This window comes from Lepidochelys kempii, chromosome 17, assembly GCF_965140265.1.
Source record: "Lepidochelys kempii isolate rLepKem1 chromosome 17, rLepKem1.hap2, whole genome shotgun sequence".
In the NCBI taxonomy this organism is placed as follows: domain Eukaryota; kingdom Metazoa; phylum Chordata; order Testudines; family Cheloniidae; genus Lepidochelys; species Lepidochelys kempii.
In genome coordinates, this window is record NC_133272.1 from 22,753,011 (window position 1) to 22,777,110 (window position 24,100).

A 24,100-nucleotide genomic window follows, 5' to 3' on the forward strand; every position below is an offset into this window, starting at 1 on the left:
CCTCTGTAGTTTTGTTAATGAAGCTCATTGTGGAGGCTGCAGTGCAGAGAGGCAGTGGGTGGGAAGAGTGAGGGCCTTCAGCAGAGGTGGTGGTTTGAGACTGCCTTCTGCCCAAAGTACCAACCTGCTGTATATTGGTCTTCCTCCCAGATTAGCCTCATCTTTCCTGTGGCCAAAGCTAAGTGGGGAGCTGGTTGATATTCCAAATATTGTTTTCATAAAAGAGTGAATTAAAACTTGCTACTGGGAACAAATTGCTGCTGAAAGGGTAGTTGGTCTTTTGGAGGTGTTGGGAGCTGGGGTCCAAGGAACCTTAGGGAGGGAAAATTTTAGGGGGGTGAGGGGTGTAATTGTGAACAAGTGTCATCAGAATAATAGAAGAAACAGATTTATCACTTTTCCCTGTTATTTTCTCTAATCCATTTAATGGGCACTACTTCCAGATATGCTGCTGCTTTTCAAAAAGGTCCTAAAAAACGGAAATGTAAAATGAATTGAATTCTTGTGAAGCTAGTTGTTCATTTTCAGAGTTAACGTCTCGGTGCCTCTTGGGTTGCTGAATCTGAGTCTTTGAGTCACTTTTGTTTTTTCCAGTATCTCTATGCATTTAGTATTCTCCCAATGCGCTCAATGGACCCTGCAGAACTAGTGAAACAGCCACAGGATGTCACTGAAAACCCATATCAGAAATCTGGGAAAGAGGCACATAAGCCAAAGATGCTCTCAGGCGCAGAGGTACAATATGTTCAGCCTGTGTGTGTGTGTGTGAGAGAGAGCTGCTGCTTTCTTCTGCAGCATAAAACAGTCCTTGGGTTTGTAACCTGGAGTGTTTCCATCCACAGTGCTTTGAATTTCTGAGGGACGGTTTGGGTTGATGGACAATCTTGGGAACAGCCTTGGTGTGGCCAGTGGTATTCTGTAGTGTAGGACATAGCTGCTGCCTGCCTTTAACAGTGTGTAGATACTTCAGGCCATGCTCCAAATCAATCGGAGTGACTAGGCTGCTTGTTGGGACCTATTCTCCATGGGCTTCTTTGCATGCTGGGCCATGTAGGGCAGGCCTCCACAGTTAAGCTAGAGTGACTGCGGTTAGCTTGGGTTTTGTCAGTTAGGATATAGCCCTTAGAGTCCTGGTAAATTGTCAGTGCAGCCCTACACTCTACCAGTTCCATTTCCTCCATGCACTCTTTCTTTCCTTCTCCCATAAGTGCTTCTGTGCCTTCTGAATAATTCATAAAACGCAACAGCTCTGAAAGTAAGAGGGGCAGTTAACTGTTTTAGACAAGTCTCCCAGGCTGGGGATGTGGTTACTGGGCAGATGGGCTTCATTGCATTAGTAGCAGAGAAGATCAAACCATTACGTCACTTATCTGCTGAGTAACAAACAGCCTTTTCAGAAGGACCTCTTTGTACATTAGGTGGGGCTTCATCATATAGACAGAGAACAATTGACTTTGGTTTTATTTTTCTGACCAGGAAGAACCAGCTTGTCAGTTTTTCTTTGATTTGAGCAAACGGCATGGAAAGAAGCGGCCATCAGATGGAAAGGGGGGACAGCATTCCCAGCTCAAGCAGCCTAAGAAAATCCGTGAGTACCAGGCCATTGGTGCTTTTGGTGAACTCCCTGGAAGCTACCCTAGAAAAATAAGACAGCAAAATATTCCTGCGTAGTTGTTGTAGTTGTTGTTGTTCTTTGAGTAGTGTCCCTATCGGTGCACCACTGTGGGTGTATCTGTGTCCCGGCGTCTCTAATCAGAGATTATAGGTAGTCGTGTCTGTTCGGCCCCCAAAGGCGCTCTTCTTCCCTCATGGTCTGCCTCAAGGCTATGTAGCGCTGTGCGAGCAAACCGCGCTCAGTTGCTTCTCTACTGCCTTTGGTCTTGAACGGAAAGTACAGCAGTTCTGTTGTCTACTTCACTGCATCATAGTGTTAGCATAAACTACTGGATATATTACACACTTCCTCCTCTTCTAGAATCACCATCCCAGTCACCAAGGTTCCTCTGGACCTGGCTAAGGTCATATGACAGACACCAGCCTCTGTTGCATCAACATCCAAAACGGCTGATAAAAAGTATTACATTCACCCTAAGGAGGTGGACTTCCTCTTCACCCACCCTCAGCCAAACTCTGTTGTGGTGGATGCAGTCAATGCTCGGGGAAAGCAATATCACTCCAAATCCACCCCTTACGATAGAGACTGGAAGAGGCTAGACCTCCTTAGACAAAAGGCATACTTGTCTGTGACACTGCAATTCAGGGCCTGACATGAGGCCCTAATGGCCAAATATGATTTCATGAACTACTGAAAACTTAGTACTTTTATTGACCACTTACTGGAAGCACAAAAAGAACAATTTCAGACCATCATCAAAGAGGGCCAATTACTAGTAAGAACGGTGCTACAAACTGCAATGGATGTGGCAGACACAGCAGCCTGCTCAGTCTTGATGGCAGTGGCAGTGAGTCGGGCATCCTGGTCACACCTCTCATGGTTGCCCAAAGAGGTGCAGGCAGTGGTTGAAGATTTCCTTTTCAAAGGGCCCAAACTATTTGCTGACAAGACAACCATGTCACCCTGAAAGACTTGAGGGCCACACTATGCTTCCTGGATAGTGTCCTGGACACCAAGACAGAAGAGGAAATTTACATCACATCCACCTCACAGATCCTGATTACCTCAGTTCCCTCCATCACAGCACTACTATAAACCACAGCACAAGAGAACCCGGCTGCAGAGGAGCAAGTCGTCAACTTCCCAGCCCTCGATCTCTCAACTCTTGTCTTCTAAACACCAATTTTGACTCCTTGGTCGAGGCCGTGAATGACCACTCCTTGCCACGCCATCAGCTGCCAGATACAATGCTTCTATGCCCGTTTGGTAGTTGCCTGACTCATTTCTTATGGAATTGGAAGAACATCACCTCTAACAAATGGGTTTTGGAGATCATTTCAAAGGGCTACTCTATCTACTTCATGTGCCTCCTCCCTCCCCGTCCCTGTTCAGGGACCCTTTTCACGAGACACTATTGCCTCAGGAAATAGATCACCTGCTCCTCCTAGGGGCCATAGAATCAGTCCCCTCTCACCTCAGGGGCAAGGTTTTTTTACTCCAGGTATTTCCTGATACCCAAGTCAAAGGGAGATTGGAGACCCATACTAGATCTACAGGCACTAAACAGATATGTGAGAGCTCAGAAGCTCAAGATGGTCACTCTAGCAGCTGCTATTCCATCTCTGGAGCAAGGAAATTGGTTTTTGGCCCTTGACCTATAGGATGCCTACTTATATATTTCCATCTAACCATCTCACAGGAGATTTCTTTGATTCACCTTTGGGCAAAACCATTATCCAGTACAGGGTGCTTCCTTTCAGCCACACCTAGGATGGTCTCCAAGGTCCTTGCCATTGTAGCGGCACACCTACAAATGTTGGGTATTGTCATCTACCCATAACTGGATGACTTGCTTCTTTGGGGCTGAACTCGACTTGGTGTAGTGAGAGCATTCCTTCTCTTGCATGGATTCAACACCCTGTTGAGCCTCATAGAGACAGTCCAAGCTGGCCCACAAACAGCCAGGGATTGTCTCCAGCTCCTGGGTACATGGTGGCATGTACATTCGTGATGCTAAATGCCTGGCTATTCATGAGATGTCTGCAGATGTGGTTCAGATCTGTCTACTCCCCGAACAGGGATGGGTTAGACAACCCCTGTTGATGTCCTCCAGGGTTAAACCTCTACCAATGCTGACCTTAACAACAGGCGCCCCCTGGTAGGCCGGGGAGCCCATCTGAACAACCACAAGGTCCAGGGCAAGCGGTCTCCCTCAGAAGTGGTCCTCCACAGCAATCTCTTGGAACTAAGAGCTGTCAGAAATGCCTGTGTGCTCTTTCTCCCATTCATCAGGGATACTCACGCAAAGGTCATGATGGACAATGTGACCTGCATGTTCTGCACCAAGTGGGCACCAGACCACTCTCCCTTTGTGCAGAAGCACTACAACTTTTTAATTGATGCTCATCTCAGCTGCTTACTTGCCATGGAGACAGAGTGTGACTGCTGACAGCCCTAGTTGAAACTTCTCCCATGATCACAAATGGGAAATGAACCTTGCTGTGCTTCACAACATATTCAACCTATAGGGGACCCTGACAGTAGACCTTTTTAGCACTTGCTGGAACAGGAAAAGTCCTTGCTATTGCTCCAGAGCTGGATTGGGGAGACGGTCCCTGGAGGGCACCCTTGTCTTCCCATGGAGTGGGGATCTACTGTACACCTTTCCTCCATTTCCTCTGTTATCCAGGGTCTTGCTGAAAATACAGAGAGAGAAGGTGAAAGTTACTCTGATTGCCCCCTCCTGGCTGAGACAAGTTTGGTTCCAGTATGTCCTCCGATTCCTCTTCTGCCCCTTCCTCATCTGCTCTCTTAGAACAACGGAAGGGTCCTTCTCCCCAATATGCAGATCCTCTGGCTTCACGCCTGACTCCTTTTTGATTCCAACACCTAGAGAGTGAATGCTTTGAGTGGGTTAAAGAAATGTTACTGCACAGTAGGAAATCAGAAACTCATCATACCCACCTTCAAAAGTGGAAACAATTCCAAGTTTTGTGTGATTCCAAGCAAGTGGACCAGTCATCTTCCTCCTGTTGATTCTGGACTATATTCTCTAGACCTCAAATGGTCCAGGCTTTTTCTTAGCTCACTTAGTTCATCTAGTGACTATAACAGCCTTCCACCATCCGATGGATGGATACTCAGTTTTCGACCATCCAACAACGTGCAGATTCATTAAAGGCATGTTTAAAGGCATGGGAATCCTATTCCTGCATATTAGATCACCCACTCCAGCCTGAGACCTAAATCTAGTTCTAAGAACCCTGACCAGATCACGCTTTGAGCTGATGGCTGCTTGCTCCCTATTACACCTATCCATTAAGATGGCATTCCTGGTGGCCATTACTTCACCTCAAAGGATAGGAGAGATAGCAGCATTCAAGGCACCTCCGCCATTCACGGTCTTAATTTGAGGACAAAGTCACCTTGAGGACACACCACAAGTTCCTTCCAAAGGTGACCTTGTCCTTCCATATGAATCGGCTAATTCATCTCTCCGGTTTTTTCCAAAACCACATAATAACAATAGAGAGGCAATGCTACATATGCTGGATGTTAGGAGAGCCCTATCATTCTACTTAGACAGGACTAAAGGAGTATGAGGCACAAGTGGTGTTCTCGTCCATCCTCCCTGTGGAAGGAAAAGGCCCGGTAGAGACCATCGAATTGTGGAAGTCAAGGAATGGCTACGCAGGTGGTGTCGGGGAGAAGGCTTTGGATTCTTTGACCATGGGATGGTGTTCTAAGAAGGAGGAGTGCTAGGCAGAGACGGGCTCCACCTAACGAAGAGAGGGAAGAGCATCTTCGCAAGCAGGCTGGCTAACCTAGTGAGGAGGGCTTTAAACTAGGTTCACCGGGGGAAGGAGACCAAAGTCCTGAGGTAAGCGGGGAAGTGGGATACCGGGAGGAAGCACGAGCAGGAGCGTGTGAGAGGGGAGGGCTCCTGCCTCATACTGAGAAAGAGTGATGATCAGCGAGTTATCTCAAGTGCCTGTACACAAATGCAAGAAGCCTGGGAAACAAGCAGGGAGAACTGGAAGTCCTGACATAGTCAAGGAATTATGATGTGATTGGAATAACAGAGACTTGGTGGGATAACTCACATGACTGGAGTACTGTCATGGATGGATATAAACTGTTCAGGAAGGACAGGCAGGGCAGAAAAGGTGGGGGAATTGTTTTGTATGTAAGAGAGCAGTATGACTGCTCCAGAGCTCCGGTATGAAACTGCAGAAAAACCTGAGTCTCTGAATTAAGTTTAGAAGCGTGAGCAGCAAGGGTGACGTCATGGGAGTCTGCTATAGACCACTTGCCCAGGGGGATGAGGTGGACGAAGCTTTCTTCCGGCAACTAACGGTTCTCATGGGAGACTTCAATCACCTTGATATCTGCTGGGAGAGCAATACAGCACTGCACAGACAATCCAGGAAGGTTTTGGAAAGTGTAGGGGACAATTTCCTGGTGCAAGTACTGGAAGAACCAACTGGGGGCAGAGCTCTTCTTGACCTGCTGCTCACAAACCGAGAAGAATTAGTAGGGGAAGCAAAAGTGGATGGGAACCTGGGAGGCAGCGACCATGAGATGGTCGAGTTCAGGATCCTGACACAAAGAAGAAAGGAGAGCAGCAGAATACGGACCCTGGACTTCAGAAAAGCAGACTTTGAGTCCCTCAGGGAACTGATAGGCAAGATCCCCTGTGAGAATAACATGAGGGAGAAAGGAGTCCAGGAGAGCTGGCTGTATTTTAAAGAATCTTTATTGAGGTTACAGGGACAGACCATCCCGATGTGTAGAAAGAATAGTAAATATGGCAGGCGACCAGGTTGGCTTAACAGTGAAATCCTTGCTGATCTTAAACACAAAAAAGAAGCTTACAAGAAGTGGAAGATTTGGACAAATGACCAGGGAGGCGTATAAAAATATTGCTCAGGCATGCAGGAGTGAAATCAGGAAGGCCAAATCACACTTGGATTTGCAGCTAGCAAGAGATGTTAAGAGTAACAAGAAGGGTTTCTTCAGGTATGTTAGCAACAGGAAGGAGATCAGGGCAAGTGTGGGCCCCTTACGGAATGGGGGAGGCAGCCTAGTGACAGAGGATGTGGAAAAAGCTAATGTACTCAATGCTTTTTTTGCCTCTGTCTTCACGAACAAGGTCAGCTCCCAGACTACTGCACTGAGCAGCGCAGCATGGGGAGGAGGTGACCAGCCCACTGTGGAGAAAGAAGTGGTTCGGGACTATTTAGAAAAGCTGGACAAGCACAAGGAGTTGGCGGTTGTGATTGCAGAGCCATTGGTCATTATCTTTGAAAACTCATGGTGATCGGGGGAGGTCCGAGATGACTCGAAAAAGGCTAATGTAGTGCCCATCTTTAAAAAAGGGAAGAGTGAGAATCTGGGGAACTAAAGACCAGTGAGCCTCACCGCAGTCCCTGGAAAAATCATGGAGCAGGTCCTCAAGGAATCAATTCTGAAGCACTTAGAGGAGAGGAAAGTGATCAGGAACAGTCAGCATGGATTCACCAAGGGCAAGTCATGCCTGACTGACTAATTGCCTTCTATGACGAGATAACTGGCTCTGTGGATGAGGGGAAAGCAGTGGCCGTGTTGTTCCTTGACTTTAGCAAAGCTTTGGGAACGGTTTCCCACAGTATTCTTGCCAGCAAGTTAAAGAAGTATGGGCTGGATGAATGGACTTCCAGGTGGATAGAAAGCTGGCTAGACTGTCAGGCTCAAAGGATAGTGATCAATGGCTCCATGTCTAGTTGGCAGCCGGTATCAAGCGGAGTGCCCCAAGGGTCGGTCCTGGGGCCGGTTTTGTTCAATATCTTCATTAAGGATTGCACCCTCAGCAAGTTTGCGGATGACGCTAAACTGGGAGGAGTGGTAGATACGCTGGAGGGTAGGGATAGGATACAGAGGGACCTAAACAAATTGGAGGATTGGGCCAAAAGAAATCTGATGAGGTTCAACAAGGACAAGTGCAGAGTCCTGCACTTAGGATGGAAGAATCCAATGCACCGCTACAGACTAGGGACCAAATGGCTAGGCAGCAGTCCTGCAGAGAAGGACCTAGTGTTTCCAGTGGACGAGAAGCTGAATATGAGCCAACAGTGTGCCCTTGTTGCCAAGAAGGCTAATGGCATTTTGGGATGTATACGTAGGGGCATTGCCAGCAGATCGAGGGATGTGATTGTTCCCCTCTGTTCAACATTGGTGAGGCCTCATCTGGAGTACTGTGTCCAGTTTTGGGCCCCACGCTACAAGAAGGATGTGGAAAAATTGGAAAGCGTCCAGTGGAGGGTAATAAAAATTATTAGGGGACTGGAATACATGACTTAGGAGAGGCTGAGGGAACTGGGATTGTTTAGTCTGCAGAAGAGAAGAATGAGTGGGGATTTGATGGCTGCTTTCAACTACCTGAAAGGGGGTTTGAAAGAGGATGTATCTAGACTGTTCTCGGTGGTAGCAGATGACAGAATAAGGAGTAATGGTCTCAAGTTGCAGTGGGGGAGGTTTAGGTTGGATATTAGGAAAAACTTTTTCACTTGGAGGGCGATGAAGCACTGGAATGGCTTACCTAGGGAGGTGGTGGAATCTCCTTCCTTTGAGGTTTTTAAGGTCAGGCTTGACAAAGCCCCGGCTGGGATGATTTAGTTGGGGATTGGTCCTTGTCAAGGTTCCTTCCCCACTCTGAACTCTAGGGTACAGATGTGGGGACCTGCATGAAAACCTCCTAAGCTTGCTTTTACCAGCTTAGGTTAAAACTTCCCCAAGGTACAAACTATTTTTCCTTTTGCCCTTGGACTTACGCTGCTACCACCAAACGTCTAACACCGGTTACTGGGAACGAGTCCGTTTGGAAACGTCTTTCCCCCCAAAATCCTCCCTTATCTTACACCCCCTTTCCTGGGGAAGGTTTGATAAAAATCCTCACCAATTTGCATAGGTGACCACAGACCCAAACCCTTGGATCTTAAGAACAATGAAAAAGCATTCAGTTTCTTAAAAGAAGAATTTTAATAGAAGAAAAAGTAAAAGAATCACCTCTGTAAAATCAGAATGGTAAATATCTTACAGGATAATCAGATTCAAAACATAGAGAATCCCTCTAGGCAAAACCTCAAGTTACAAAAAGACACAAAAACAGGAATATCCATTCCATTCAGCACAGCTTATTTTCTCAGCCATTTAAAGAAATCAGAATCTAACACATATCTAGCTAGATTACTTACTAAGTTCTAAGACTCCATTCCTGTTCTGTCCCCGGCAAAAGCATCACACAGAAAAAGAGAGGCTTTTTTTTCCCCCTCCCCCCAACTTTTGAAAGTATCTTGTCTCCTCATTGGTCATTTTGGTCAGGTGCCAGCGAGGTTATCCTAGCTTCTTAACCCTTTACAGGTGAACGGGTTTTTCCTCTGGCCAGGAGGGATTTTAAAGGTGTTTACCCTTCCCTTTATATTTATGACAGTCCTGCTTTGAGCAGGGGGTTCGACTAGATGACCTCCTGAAGTCCCTTCTAACCCTGATATGCTATGATTCTATGTCTAAGGACTTGAGAGTTGATATTGTGGAGCCTTTGAATCTGTCTGCAAATGAAAGGAAGAGCGTGGGAGACTTTCTAAAGACTCTTTAAATGGATCTCCAGTTGCATTATCACTGTTACTGTGCTCAGAACCTGCTGCTCCTGTCAGGAATTTGCACTGTGACAAAGTCAGGCCAGACGGCTGCAAGAGAGCGCTGGAAGATCGATATGTTAGCCCTAGAATGTTACAGGCCCTTTTTCTTACAAGCCGAGAAGGGGTTACCTCAGGTCAGTTGGGGACACCTGAAGCTATTTAAGGGCTGCCTGAGACCTTTTAAAATCCTTCCTCTGGTGAGAGAAAGAGGGACAAGAAAGAGACAAGCTGCTGCCAGGCTAGTGGCAGCAGGGAAATAAGCTTTTCCAGGGTGAGAGGCTGTGCTCCTTCCCATAGGGGAAACAGCCATACCTGAGTGCCTGCTAGGGGAAGGACTGACACCACGGTGCAAACAGGACAGCGAGGAGGTAGGAAAAGGTATCCCCCTTTATTTTTGCGTTTGTGAGACTGTTTCCTTTTTGTTTGGTGGAGGATCACTCCTTAGGCAAGCCTCAAGAGCTACCCTGAAAATATGATGAAAGGAGCACAGAGAGGGGAGATAAACACTGCCCAGAGTGGGGCTGATTTACCCCAGGCCTGTCCGCGCCAGAGGGGAAGGTGCTAAGTCTGGCAAGACTAAGGAAATGCCTTGCCACACATGGTGTGAGAAGTGGGATTTGACTTTGTGGCAAACCAACCTGCTGCAAGGTAAATCACCCCTCCCCACAAAATGGACGCCATAGTGAGGGCACTGGTACAGGCCACGGCAGCACAACAAGAGGCTATCCAGTCCAGATGGCCACCCAACAGGAATCAGTACGGCTACAGCAGGAAATGAATCAACTACTGGTGAGCCAGGCACCCCAGATCGAGCCAACCTGCAGGAGGTCGTGAACCAGCAGAAGTTCTGACAAATGGCCATGACAGGACATGATCCCTAAGGGCAAGGAGTTACCTACAGAAGATGACAGTGGAAGATGATGTGGAGGCATATCTTCTTGCCTTCGAGAGAATGGCCTGACATGAGGCCTGGCCCAAGACCAGTGGGCCAGCATCCTCGCCCCTTTCCTGTGTCAGGAGGCCCAGAAGGCCTACTATGACATGGCTGCGGAAGCGGCTACAGACTACCCCCAGTTGAAGGCTGAGATCCTGGTGAGGTCTGGGGTGACGACTGCTATAAGGGCCCAGAGGTTCCACAAGTGGAGGTACCGGGATGGCAAAGCACTGAGGTCCCAGTTGTTCGACCTGATCCATCTAATGCGGAAATGGCTGCACCCCGAGATCCACAGTGTGGAGAATATTATGGAAGTCGTAGTGTTGGACAGGTTCATGAGAGGACTACCTCCAGACCTATGAGGATGGGTCCACCAAAATAACCCCTCCTCCTATGACAAGTTCCCTGCCCTCGGGTAGAGACCAAAGAATGGCCAAAGAACTTTCTCGGACTACTGCGGAAGAGTTGTGCTGGGTCAAGAGGGTTTATTCTCTACAACTGGGAAGCCCTGGAAAACTAGATGAGAGAGGAAGGCAGACAAAAAGTTGGGAACCAGGATCTTGGCCCAGAACCAAAAGGCTGCACTCGTAGGGAAGAAATCTTGTACAGCTGGCAGGGGGGGCCACTCAGATAGTTGACGAGCCAGAAGCTGGATCCAATTCCATGGAGACCAATTCTGGGAGGGAAACAGAAATAGGTCCCCTTGAATTTGGGCATATTGGAACCTCCTTTGAGAAGTTTTTGGGCAGGATCAGGCCAATGATCTACTATATGATGATGTTAGAAAAGAGATAGTTGAGGTGAATGAGGTCCCAGTGGAGGGGGAAACCAAAGGCCATACTTCATGATAAAAAGGGACCTATTATATAGAGTAGTCCAAATGCAAGAGGAAGAAGTGGAGCAGCTCTTGGTACCTTGAAGGCACCAGAGGGCAGTGCTGGACCTAGCTCATAGTCATTTGTTTGGAGGACATCTAGGGGTAGATAAGACCCTCAGTCGAATCCTATGGGAGGTTTTTTTGGCCAGGAATTTATATGGAGGTCTGATGAGATTGCGCCTTCTGTCCAGAATGCCAGTTACATGGCCCTGACACACTTAAGGCCCTGACCACACTTAGTACCTCTGCCAGTTATTGAAGTCCCATTTGAGGATAGCCATGGACCTGATAGGCCCACTGGAGAAGGTATCCCGTGGCCATCAGTGTGTGCTTGTTGTTCTGGACTATGCCACCTGATACCTAGAAGCTGTACCCCTACAAAACACCATGTCCGAGACGATAGCTAAGTAATTCATTCAAATTTTCTCTAGGGTGGGGATACCCAAAGAGATTTTGACTGATCAAGGAATCCCCTTTTTGTCAAAGTTGATGAGGGACTTGTGTGTGACGCTCCACATACGGACCTAAAAATGTCAGTCTACCAGTCACAGACTGATGGCCTTGTCTAACGTCTTAATAGGACATTGAAGAACACGATATGGAAAGTGGTGAGCCAGAATGGGAAAAATTGGGTTATCTTACTACCTTACCTGATGTTTGCTATAAGGGAGGTTCCCCAGTCTTCAACCGGCTTTTCCCCTTTTGAGCTCTTAGTTGATTGCCACCCCCGTGGCATACTGGACATTGCCCAGGAGGGGTAGAAAGAACAGCCTAACCAGGGAAGAAACATCATTGAGCATGTGATGCAGATGAGGGACAGAATAGTCCAAGTCACCCCCATAGTGCGGGAACATATGGGCCCAAAAGACCTATTACAAGCGCTAAGCAATGGTCCGGATATTGCAGGTGGGAGATTGGGTAGTGGTGCAGGTCCTCACAACTAAGAGCAAACTCCTGGCTAGATGGCAGGAACCATATGAAGTGATAGAATCCGTTGGGGAGGTCAACTATAAGGTTTGACAGCCTGATTGCCTGAAGAGATCTACCATGTCAACCTATTGAAGCCCTGGCAAGACAGGGAAGCTCATCTGGTCACCCTAGAGACACCACGCCAAGAAAATAAACATCAGGGACAGGCTGGAATATCCCCCGAATTGACCCCTGAACAACAAGCAGAAGTTACCAATATGATTGAACAAAACCACCACGTGTTCTTGGAGAAGCCAAGCAGGACTACAGAAGTCCATCATCACAGATCCTGGAGTAAAGGTGAATGTTAAGACATACAAAATCCTAGAGGCAAAAATAGAGGAGATCAGGACCGAAGTTAGGAGAATGCTAGAGCTAGGAGTCATTGAGGAGTCTCATAGTTAATGGTCCAGTCCAATCGTCCTGGTACCTAAGCCAGATGGCAGCATGAGATTCTGCAATGACTTCTGAAAATAAAATGAGGTGTCCCAGTTCAGTGCTTACCCTATACCTCGGATAGACAAGCTAATTGAGTGATTGGGAAAAACTCGATTTTTGTCCTTCACCTGACCAAAGGTAATTGGCACATTCCTCTGGCCAAGGAAGCCAAAGAGAAGACTGCTTTTTCTACACCAGAAGGATTTACCAGTACACTGTCCTCCCTTTTGGGTTACGTGGGGCTCCTGCGACCTTCCAGCAGCTCATAGATAAGCTGTTACATCGACATGACAAGTATGCAACCACTTACCTTGCTGATGTCATCATACGTAGCCCAGACTGGGAGACTCACCTAGAAAAGGTGGAAGCAGTATTGGAAAATGAGGAAGGCAGGTTTCACTGTGAATCCCTCCAAATGTGAAATAGGGCTATCAGAAACCGAATACCTTGGGTAAATCATGGGGACGGGCATTGTAAAGCCCGCCCCCAACTGAACAAGTTAGAGGTGATACAAAGTTGGCCCTGACTGATCCGGAAGAAACAGGTCAGAGCATTCCTGGGGCTAGTTGGGTACTACAGGCGAATCATTCCCCACTTTTCTACGAGAGCGTACCCTTTGATGGATCTGATAAAGGCTTAGGGCCCAGACATAGTGAAATGGACCAGCGCAACTGAAGAAGCTTTTGCCGATCTGAGGACCGGCCTCTGCAGTAATCCAGTACTAGTAGCCCCAGACTTTGAGAAAGAGTTTATACTACAAACCGATGTCTCCAAGTTTGGTTTAGGAGCCGTACTTTCTCAAATCGTAGGAAAGGAAGAATACCCAGTCCTGTTCCTTAATAGGAAGCTCCTACGCAGAGAACAAAAGTATTCTGTGGTAGAGAAGGAATGCCTTATGGTAAAGTGGGCCATGGAAATCCTCCGATACTGCCTACTTGGACGGAGGTTTACCCTCATCACTGACCATGCTTCCCCTGAAATGGATGCACTGGAACAAAGAAAGAAATGCCAGGATGATAATGAGAGAGTTCTTGTTACAACCCTTCCACTTCAGAGTGCAACACCGGTCAGGGACCAAGCATGGCAATGCTGAGGCCTGTCAACGATGCACTGTTTTTTGGCCCAGGTAGCCCAAGCCCATGGTGTTGAGAGGGGGGAGAATATGTGACAAAGTCAGGCTGGACGGCTTCAAGAGGGTGCTGGAAGGCCGATATGTTAGTCCTAGAATGTTAAAGGCCCTTTTTCCTACAAGTAGAGAAGAGGTTACCTCAGGTCAATTGGAGACACTGGAATCTTTTTAAGGGTTGGCTGAGATCTTTTAAAACCCCTCCTCTGGTGAGAAAAAGGGGGGAGAGAGAGACAAGCTGCTGCCAGGTTAGTAGCAGCAGGGAAATAAGCTTATCCAGGTTGAGAGGCTGTGCTTCTTCCCAGAGGGGAAACAGCCAAACCTGAGTGCCTGCTAGGGAAAGGACTGACACCCCTGAAAAAATAACAGAACAACCCAGCGAGGAGGCAGGGAAAAGTATCCCCCTTTATTTTTGTGTTTGTGAGACTTTCCTTTTTGTTCAGTGGAGGATCACCTCTTAGGCCAACACCGAGAGCTACCCTGAAAATATGATGAAAGGAGCACAGAGAGGGAAGACAAACACTGCCCAGAGTAGGGCTGATTTACCTCAGGCCCATCATCACCAGAGGAGGAAGTGCTAAATCTGGCGAGATGAAGGAGGTGTCTTGCTGTAGCATGCATTCTACAAGATATGTTTCCACCTCGGTTGTGTTTGTTAAAGATGTCCCTGTGACATACTGTACCTCAAAGTAGCACATTGTAACCCCCATATTCATCATTCGTGTATGGTTGTGATATTTCATTCAAAGCATGCTATGTAAGATCTCATAGGAAAAGTTATGACCTGCTGAAAACCATTGTTCTGTCAAAATGTGTTCTCATTAGTATGTATAAAGTTATGAGGCTTTGCTGTATGGCTGTTATCGAAATATGTTGTAAGTTTGGGAGTCATCCATTGCTAGTTCTTCGGTGACAACAAAGGAGGTGACCAACACCCAGGCAGGCGTTAAATGACCATTAATCAGTAGCGGAGTTGTAAACAAGGGATATACAGTTCTGTAAGAGAGTTGCACAAGCATCACACAATAGGAGGATTACTCAACTCTGTAACTCAGCAAGGCCCACCAGTGCATGTCTGGGCTAGAATTTTCCAGGCACATGCACTGAGGGTATAAAATAAGGGATAGTGGCATCATGCTTTTACCTTTCTCCTCCTCCACCTACGCTGGAAGCAACAAGAATTCTGGGAAGACTAAGACCTAAACTGAGGAGACTGATCCCAGGCTTAAAGGGAAAGCCTGTGTATAAAGGACTGTAACCTACCTACTACCAGGGCCGGATTTCCAGTTAGGCACAGTAGGCACATACCTAAGGGCGCTCGCATTCTAGGAGTGCCTAAAAGTTAAAAGTGGGTTAAAAGTTTCATTTTTTAATGGAAAACACGAAAGCCAGCTGTGGATGGGGTATGTGTGCGTGTGTGGGTGTTGTGTGTGTGAAGATGCTATGCTTAAGGGCGCATAAGGTGTCAGTATGGTCCTACCTGCAACATTCAGTGGGGTGAGAAAAGCTGCTTAATCCAAATATTGCTTAGTCTAATAAGGTTTAGGATTTAGACTGCGTACTTACCTTTTATTTTCTTTGGTACTTTTTGTGCCTACCACTTATAATCACTTAAAATCTATCTTTCAGTAGTTAAACTTATTTTAATGTTTTATCCTTACCAGTGAGTTTGTCTAAAGTATTTAGGAAATCTGCTCATCTTACAAAGGCTGGTACATGTCCACTTTCCTTTGATGAAGTGGTGAACTAATTAAAAAACTTGCATTGCTCAAGAAGGGGTCTGGAGTGGTGCAAGATGGTATATTCCTGGGGTGCAAAGGCTGGGGCCTTGGGAGATTTGCTGGTGCCTTTCTCTGGGCGATTCATGAGTGGCTCAGGGAGCATTCTTGCAATTAGCTGGGTGTGGGGTTCCATATGCTGTTGTGTTGAGTGATCACAGTGCCTGGAGGGGTTTGCTGCTTGTCATTAGCAAACCCATTGTGAGAGACAGCCCAGGCTGGAGAGCTAAGGGGGCACAGCGGTCCTACAGTTCCAGGTTGTACCTTGGGGATCCCGTCACAGTCCCTATCTCTGAAATCTCCAGGGCAGCAGCATGGGCCTCTGCCCATACTTTCACAGAACACTATGTAATTACCCAAGACTCAGATTCTGATGCTGTCTTCAGCTCCACTGTGCTATCAGTAATAGGCTCCACTCTGAAGCCCCAGCTCTCCATGGGGCATAATGCTGTGGAGTCCTCTACAGTGGAGCACCCATAGGGACACTACAGTAACTCCTTGCTTAACGTTGTAGTTATGGTCCTGAAAAATGCTACTTCAAGCGAAACGATGTTAAGCGAATCCAATTTCCCCATAAGAATTAATGTAAATGGGGGGTTAGGGGATTTTTTTTAGCCAGATAAGACACCACACATACACACCTACACCCGTATAAGTTTGAAACTATTTAATACTGTACACAACCATGATGATTGTGAAGCTTGGTAAAGGTGGTGGAGTCAGGGTGGGATATTTCCCAGGGAATGCCTTACTGCTAAATGATGAACTAGCATTCAGCTGACCCCTCCAGGGATAGCACGTTGTTAATGTAGCCTCACACTCTACAAGGCAGCACAAATGGAGGGAGGAGACCCAACATGGCAATGGCTGCAAACATTCTCTGTGGAAACTGAACGTGATGATGAACCCACGCTATCCCACTGGAGTGCACCACTCCCTCCACTTTCCAAAGTGCTGGGGGTGTGTGCAAGACAGACACATGCACACAGTGTGTATGAGAGACAGAGAGGGAGATTGTGTGTGTGTGTGAGAGAGATAGAGAAGCATTTCCCCTTTAAGTATGCTGACCCCACTCTAAGTACACTGCCTTTTTAAGTACTGTAGATAAGCAAGTTGAGACAGCAGCTGCTGCTAGCAAGCTCCCTCTGTCCTGAGCCCTGTCCTGTCGAGCCCTGCTCTGTAGAGCTGGGGGAGGGGGATACCCTGACATCAGCACCCCTCTTCCTCCCCCTCCCCTGCACAGCAAGCAGGAGGCTACTAGGAACAGTTCCAAGGCAGTGGGCAAGAGCAGTACATGGCAGTGGGGGGAAGGACACCTGAACTGCCTGGCAATTGATAGCCTGCTGGGCGGCTGCCACACAGGGAACTTAGAGGAGCTCCTGGGGGCTGCTGGCCCACCCTGGTTCCAAGCCCCCACCAGGGAGCTCCAACAGGCTGCTCTTTCTGCAAGTAGTGGGCAAAGCAGGTGACTGCCAAACAACGTTATAAGGGAGCATTGTGCAACTTTAAACAAGCACATTCTCTAAGTGATCAGTAACATAACGAAACAACGTTAACCGGGACGATGTTAAGTGAGGAGTTCCTATACTTGAAGAAGAAAAGGAAGTTACTCCCTTGTGTAGTAACGATGGTTCTTCGCAATGTGTGTCCCTATGGTGCTACATAACCTGCCCTCTTCCCCTCTGCTTCGGCATTCCCGTCATGGGACTCTGCAATAGTGAAGGAACTGGTTCCTTTTTGCTGAGGTGGAGGTCATATACAGCCTCGTCTTCCCCTACACCACTTACCTACCCAGCATTTCAGTTCCAATGGCTATACGAAGAAAGCTTATTGCTAAAGCTTCTCTTTAAGATGGATTAAATGCTTCTGATTCTGGTGCTTGTTCGGTGGCTACAGGTACTGTAACCATAGTTGATACAATGATAGGGTATGCATTTTGATTTACCACTCTGGTCTTCAGTAATGGACAGTGAAATACTGTCATTTATTTTAGCTCAACAACAGAAAAAACTCCAGGGGAAGTTTTTCAGGAAAAACTTAATTGGTGGTCCCCAGTCTTGGCTAAAATATTTTACTGTTATTAATTATACTGCATGCATTCTGTCTGGCTGGAAGTCTAGCATCATAGGTCCTATTTTTTTAAAAGGGGGACAAAGAATCCTGCTTCATAAAGACCTATTAATATGTTAGATGTGGCAGGGAAAAATTATTCCAGATTTTTGCTATCTAAACTTGAAAATGGGCTTTGGAGGTTATTTTATTACATGAAGATCAGTCCAGCTTTAGGGCTGGTAGATCCACAATTGATAATTGTTTTATTCTATATAATTTATAAATACACTGTGGTTAAGGGTACTAGATTATATGCTCCTTTCATAGATCTAAAGATGGCATTTGATTCAATTAGCTGAGACAGTCGTTGGGCAAAGTTAAGGATGGGTATTTGGTCTAAGACTTTTGCATGTCTTGGTTGCTCTACACCAGGGCAATATGGCTAAGGTGAGAACAGAGGTGGGAACAGAGTTGCTCCAGCATTAATAATTTTTAGCCGAAGTTTGGTTTAGGGGCCAAATTTCAGCCTTAGAGATTGTTCAAAATAATTTTTTGAGGAGACTTTTAATTCTCTCAAGTTTTCCCTTGGCCTTGTTTTTACATGCCAAGGTGAGGGTTTTTTTCAGTAAGAAGTAGAGCTTGTCTTGCTTTTCTTAAATATGGGTCTAAGATCTGCGCTCTTCCCAATGATAGATTGCCACATCTTTGCCTTCAGGAAAATGGAAGAATAACCTGTGTATTCCTTATTTCCGTGGTATAAAACTCTTCAATTTATTATTGCAACACTGGGTTTTTCTGTTACTTATTGTTGATATTTTTTACTCAACATAATCAATTACTCAGATGGAAACTGAGATGTTACCTAGCAACAAGCTCTGGCTGTGATTCTAAATTTACTTTTTGGTTTTCTACTTTGAAGACAGCTCATGTTTTTGAACTGCATTTGAATGAGTTATCAGATTCTCATTTATGTAGGGCATATACTCACTTAAGATTCCAAACCATGGAAACTGCTGTCTGTCAAGGTAGATGTGGAAAAGTTCCTTCGCATCTTTGTTTTTGCCCAATTGTAGAACTGTCTAGCTTCTGAGAGCACACTGGATTTTACCTCTTTTTTCTATAAAAAAGAATATCACCATCTCAAAAGATAATGGTTTTGGTATTGTCTCAATCCCCTGTTGTAATTAAATTGGTGGCAATTTTTGGCCTTTTAGTATTGTGCCAAATAAGAAGAGGTTTTATTAGGTTCTGATGGATATTTTAATGTATTATATGGATGCTGCTCTTCTTTTAGATTGTGTATGTTTTTCTTTGCATTCACAAAAGGCAATGTCATATGTGATTTAATAAAATTGAATTGATTTGAAAATACAGATATTGTGATGCAACATTTATGGTTATCTGCATCAGGTTTACAAAAAGAAGAGCAAGCAACTATTGAATAATTGCCATTTGAGGTTCAGAATCTGCTCAGTAATAAGACTGATTAATCTCAGATCATTGGGTTTATATTCCCCTTATTTCAAAAAGAAATAACTCCATCCTCAACAGTCATTGTCCAGATATAGGAATGTTCAGTATTCCTCTTGTTTTTCAAAGTATCAACACCAGAGACCACGTGAACAATTTTATATAGAGCTCTAGAGTTCAGAAGAAATCCGCTCCACTATGCTATTCTGTAGCTGCTCAATTGGGTCAGACACAGAAATATAAGCTTTGATACGATGTTCAAGGATCTGCTTGTCTACAGTGATCAATATATACCCTTTTACTCCACACTTTGGTTTCCATCTATCTTATTTCGTGGAGGCTTGGATGGCAAGCACCAGAAAACGATGGGTCCTTCAAGTAATCAGACATGGTTATGCCATTCACTTTCAGTCCTAACAGAATGTTAGGAACCAATAGGAAAGAGCTATTTTTTGTTTTATTATCTATCAATCTATCATAGTGCTGCTGTATAAATCCATGATTCACCCACAGCTTGAATACTGGTTGCAGTTCTGGTCATCCCATCTCAAAAAAGATACATGAGAATTGGAGAAGGTGCGGAGAAGAGCAACGCAAATGATGAGGGGCCTGGGACAGGCTCCACACAAGAAGCGGTTAAAAAGATGGAGACTGTTCAGCTTAGAAGAGCGACGACTAGGGGGGCATATGCTAGAGGGCTATAAAATCCTGACTGGCGCAGAGAAAGTGAACAGGGAAATGTCATTTATCCACTCACATCACACACGAACTAGGGGTCACCTATGAAATTAATAGGCAGCAGGTTTAAAACAAAAGCAATTACATAGTCACACAATGTGCAGTCAGCCCCTGGAACTCCTTGCCAAGGCCAAAAGTATAACTGAGTTAAAAAAAAGAATTGGGTACGTTTCTAGAGGATAAGTCCATCAATGGCTTTTAGCCAAAATGGCCGGGGACACAACCTATGTTCTGAGTGACCTTAAACCTTAACCCGCCAGAAGCTGGGACTGGACAAAGATAGATCATTTGAAATTGCCCCGTTTTGTTCATTCCATTTGAAGCATCTGGTTGTGGCCACTGTTAGAAGGCAGGATAGTGCGCTAGATGGACTATTGGTAGACCCAGTATGGCTGTTCTGACATTCTTAAAGAGATGGGGCACTGGAAAACATAGCCCTGGCCTTCCAACCAGTTCTTACACCAAAAATAAGTACATTTACATTAACATGCATATGCTGACCTTTGAGTGCTTAGCTGTGATTCTGTTTTCTCTGTGAAAAGAATGTTTATGGTAACAGGGTTTTTTTTTGTTTGTTTTTTGTTGTTTTTTTCTCCCAATAAAGATCAGCCAACTGGCCCTTGCTGGTTCTGTCTTTCCAGCCCTGAAGTTGAGAAACATTTGGTTGTTAGTATCGGCACACACGTGAGTACTTCTTAGCACATTCTTCTCATAGAAAAGTGCAATGTTGTATTGATGCTTATAATTTAAAGCCACTTTCTTTTTAACACTTGACTTTAAACTGCAATCAAAAATATCCTAAACTATACAGAAAAGTTTCAGAGTAGCAGCCATGTTAGTCTGTATCCGCAAAAAGAAAAGGAGGACTTGTGGCACCTTAGAGGCTAACAAATTTATTTGAGCATAAGCTTTCATGAGCTACAGCTCACTTCATCGGATGCATTCAGTGGGGAGATTTATATACACACAGAACATGAAACAATGGGTGTTACCATACACACTGTAACAAGAGGTTTCAGAGTAACAGCCGTGTTAGTCTGTATTCGCAAAAAGAAAAGGAGTACTTGTGGCACCTTAGAGACTAACCAATTTATTTGAGCATGAGCTTTCGTGAGCTACAGCTCACTTCATCGGATGCATACCGTGGAAACTGCAGCAGACTTTATATACACACAGAGAATATGAAACAATACCTCCTCCCACCCCACTGTCCTGCTGGTAATAGCTTATCTAAAGTGATCATCAGGTTGGGCCATTTTCAGCACAAATCCAGGTTTTCTCACCCTCCACCCCCCCACACAAATTCACTCTCCTGATCCAGCAGGAGAGTGAATTTGTGTGTGGGGGGGTGGAGGGTGAGAAAACCTGGATTTGTGCTGGAAATGGCCCAACCTGATGATCACTTTAGATAAGCTATTACCAGCAGGACAGTGGGGTGGGAGGAGGTATTGTTTCATATTCTCTGTGTGTATATAAAGTCTGCTGCAGTTTCCACGGTATGCATCCGATGAAGTGAGCTGTAGCTCACGAAAGCTCATGCTCAAATAAATTGGTTAGTCTCTAAGGTGCCACAAGTACTCCTTTTCTTACTGTAACGAGAGTGATCAGGTAAGGTGAGCTATTACCAGCAGGAGAGCGGGGGTGGGGGGGGAACCTTTTGTAGTGATAATCAAGGTGGGCCATTTCCAGCAGTTGACAAGAACGTCTGAGGAACAGCAGGGGGAGGGGAAGGGAGAGGAATAAACATGGGGAAATAGTTTTACTTTGTGTAATGACCCATCTACTCCCAGTCTCTACTGAAGCCTAGCCATCACCTTCAGCCCCCAACTAAAACCTCTCCAACGCATCATCAAGGACCTACAACCTACTGAAGGACGACCCATCACTCTCACAGATCTTGGGAGACAGGCCAGTCCTTGCTTACAGACAGCCCCCCAACCTGAAGCAAATACTCCCCAGCAACCACAACCACTAACCCAGGAATTATGTGAATCAAACTTAAATCATGTCCCTAAGTAGGTAAAAGATCTCCCAGCAGGACAGTTTATTCTACTCTGCAGTTAGATAACTTTTCTTATCTTTCTTTATGGCCAGGGAACAATGGTAAGGCCAGTTCTGCACTAGAAAGATTTGCCAGTATAGTAATGTCAGTTAGGGTGATTTTTCTTTAATGATATTTCTATACATTCAAAAGCCCTCGTATGAATGCAGTTATATTGGCAAAAAAGTGTTTCTAGCAGTATCGTTTATTCTGTGTGATAAATCAGCGTAGCTGTATGGACAAAATCACATTGTTGGGTTTTTTGCTAGTATAAGGCATGACCGCATTAGGAGAGTTTGCCATTCTGTGTCACAAATCCACAGAATCAGTGCTACGCCCCAGCTTTAGAATAGTCTCTTGGAGGAATTCCTTCAATGTGCCAGAGTCCCAAAGGGATCTCACTCTTCCTTCAGGGTAGGCTACATGGCCTCACTGCCTCCTGAGACTGAACCTCTAGGTCTTCAGCACTCAGGCTTCACACTGTGAGCTCTGCTTGCCAAGTCCAGCTGAGCAAGACTCTTGGTTAGAGACTTGTACACTCTTCAGGGACTAATGCACTTCACGCAGTATTTGAAGTGACAGTCAAGCAGCATTTTCAAAACAGTAGGCTGTATTAGTCTCAGTCTGCTGGAATGTAGCACTGGAATTTCTTAGGTTAGCATAGAGCCATAAACATTAAAGCGTAGTCCATGCTAGTCAACCCAGAGCAATTCACTAGCCAAGCTGTAGGGAACTCCTATTTTCAGGCTCGGTGTCTCTGACTTCCTTCCTTAGGCAGTTCCCAGGTGAAAGAGTCCATGTTTATTCCCCTACCTTATACCTCTCAGTCCTTTGCTCTCAAGCTGGAGGTCTCTGCTCAGCTTAATTCTCCTCCCTTTGGGGCATTGGTTGCTAGATGTCAGTGTCCTGGTGACTGGATTTTCCATTGTCTTCTCAGATTTTCCACTGATACCGGTTGGCCTTGGCCAATCTTTTTAATGACCTGTTCAGTCTGCTCAGACAGCTAGTTACACACCCACACACTTATGTCTCTTAGTCTGCCCTGAGAGCAAACTTGGAATCCATTTCCGCCCACCCGTACCCCGGGTAGCAGAACAAAGTATGAGGGAAACTGCGTCACACATAGGTGTCAAAAAAAAATTATTTTTTTATTTATTTTTTTAAAATTCCCAGTTTGTTGTAAGCTACATTAACAAACCTTTTCTAGTGCAGATCTGGTCTAAGACTGTCCTGAGATGGGAACCTACTTCAGCTCTCAGTAAAATTCCAGCTCAAATCATGAGAATCAAATGCATTTCTTAATGATTAAATCTTCTTGTTTATAAGTCTTTGGTGATCTTTTTCTCTGGATAACTTTCTATCTAGTTGGAGACCATTATGTCTTGTGTAAGAACACCTGAGCCCTGATTCAGTGACCTCCTGTGGGTTAAACAGTGTTGATAGCTGGCTGTTCCACTTTGCCTAAAACACCTGCTGCTGTGGAGTATAACCCAAAATTTGAGCTGATTATGAACTATTATAGGATCAAATTAGTTATTTTTTTATTTTAAACCCAACCATAAATTCCCATGTGGATTTTCTTTCAAGCTGCGTCATATGCAGAAATCCCATTTATTGCCACCCTGACTGAAGCCCAGCTCAACTGTCTCCTTGCTGGTGGCACATTGCCCTGCCTCCAAATTAATTTTTTGCAGTTCCTTACCCTTTTCTAAGTCAACTGATAATTGACAGCCTGCTACAAAATCTTCTTGAAGTAGAGCCTGGGGTATTTTGTTGATTTTTATCTTTTGAATCTTGCAACTGTGAGCCAGGTTAGCCATGGGGGAGTTATCATGGCAAGGTCTGAGTTAGTTTGCTGTGAATAGCTTCTTATGTATTTTCTGACATGTTGTTCTGTTCTAGTGCTATCTTGCCCTTGCCAAGGGTGGCTTATCAGATGATCATGTCCTGATTTTACCTGTTGGGCATTACCAGTCAGTGGTTGAACTTTCTTCAGAGGCAATGGAAGAAATAGACAAGTACAAATCTTCACTGAAGAAGTTTTTCAGAAGCAAAGGAAAAAGATATGTGTTGTTTGAAAGAAATTACAGGAGTCAGCACCTACAGTTGCAGGTAGGGTTATAACACACCCGTGGAAGAACACAACCAAAGCTGCTTTGAAAGGGAACAGCTCACATTTCAACCTAAGTGCAGGCCAACTCCCTTCTCTGTTTTTCCATCTTGGCATCCCAAATTGTAAATAATCGTGCGACCAGCCGCTGGGAAGCAGGACAAAGGTAAAACCCCTGTGACCACTTAAATGGCCATTTGAGTATGTTTAATTTTTCCTGTTACAGGAAGTGCTGAGAGCTGAGTTTACTGAAGGCCAGTGTCAATAGACTGGAAC

The 24,100-nt window shown here is 45.5% G+C and overlaps 1 protein-coding gene across 8 annotated transcripts in view; it reads left to right on the plus strand.

Moving 5' to 3' along the window:
- CWF19L1 (CWF19 like cell cycle control factor 1) overlaps positions 1-24,100 on the plus strand; it is a 58,127-nt gene that overhangs the window by 25,456 nt on the left and 8,571 nt on the right. For all 8 annotated transcript variants that reach the window (XM_073315853.1, XM_073315849.1, XM_073315855.1 and 5 more), the window contains 4 exons: positions 595-735; positions 1,477-1,588; positions 20,278-20,357; positions 23,617-23,826. In XM_073315853.1, the coding sequence (XP_073171954.1) occupies positions 595-735; positions 1,477-1,588; positions 20,278-20,357; positions 23,617-23,826 (543 nt within the window). The remainder of the gene's footprint in view (positions 1-594; positions 736-1,476; positions 1,589-20,277; positions 20,358-23,616; positions 23,827-24,100) is intronic.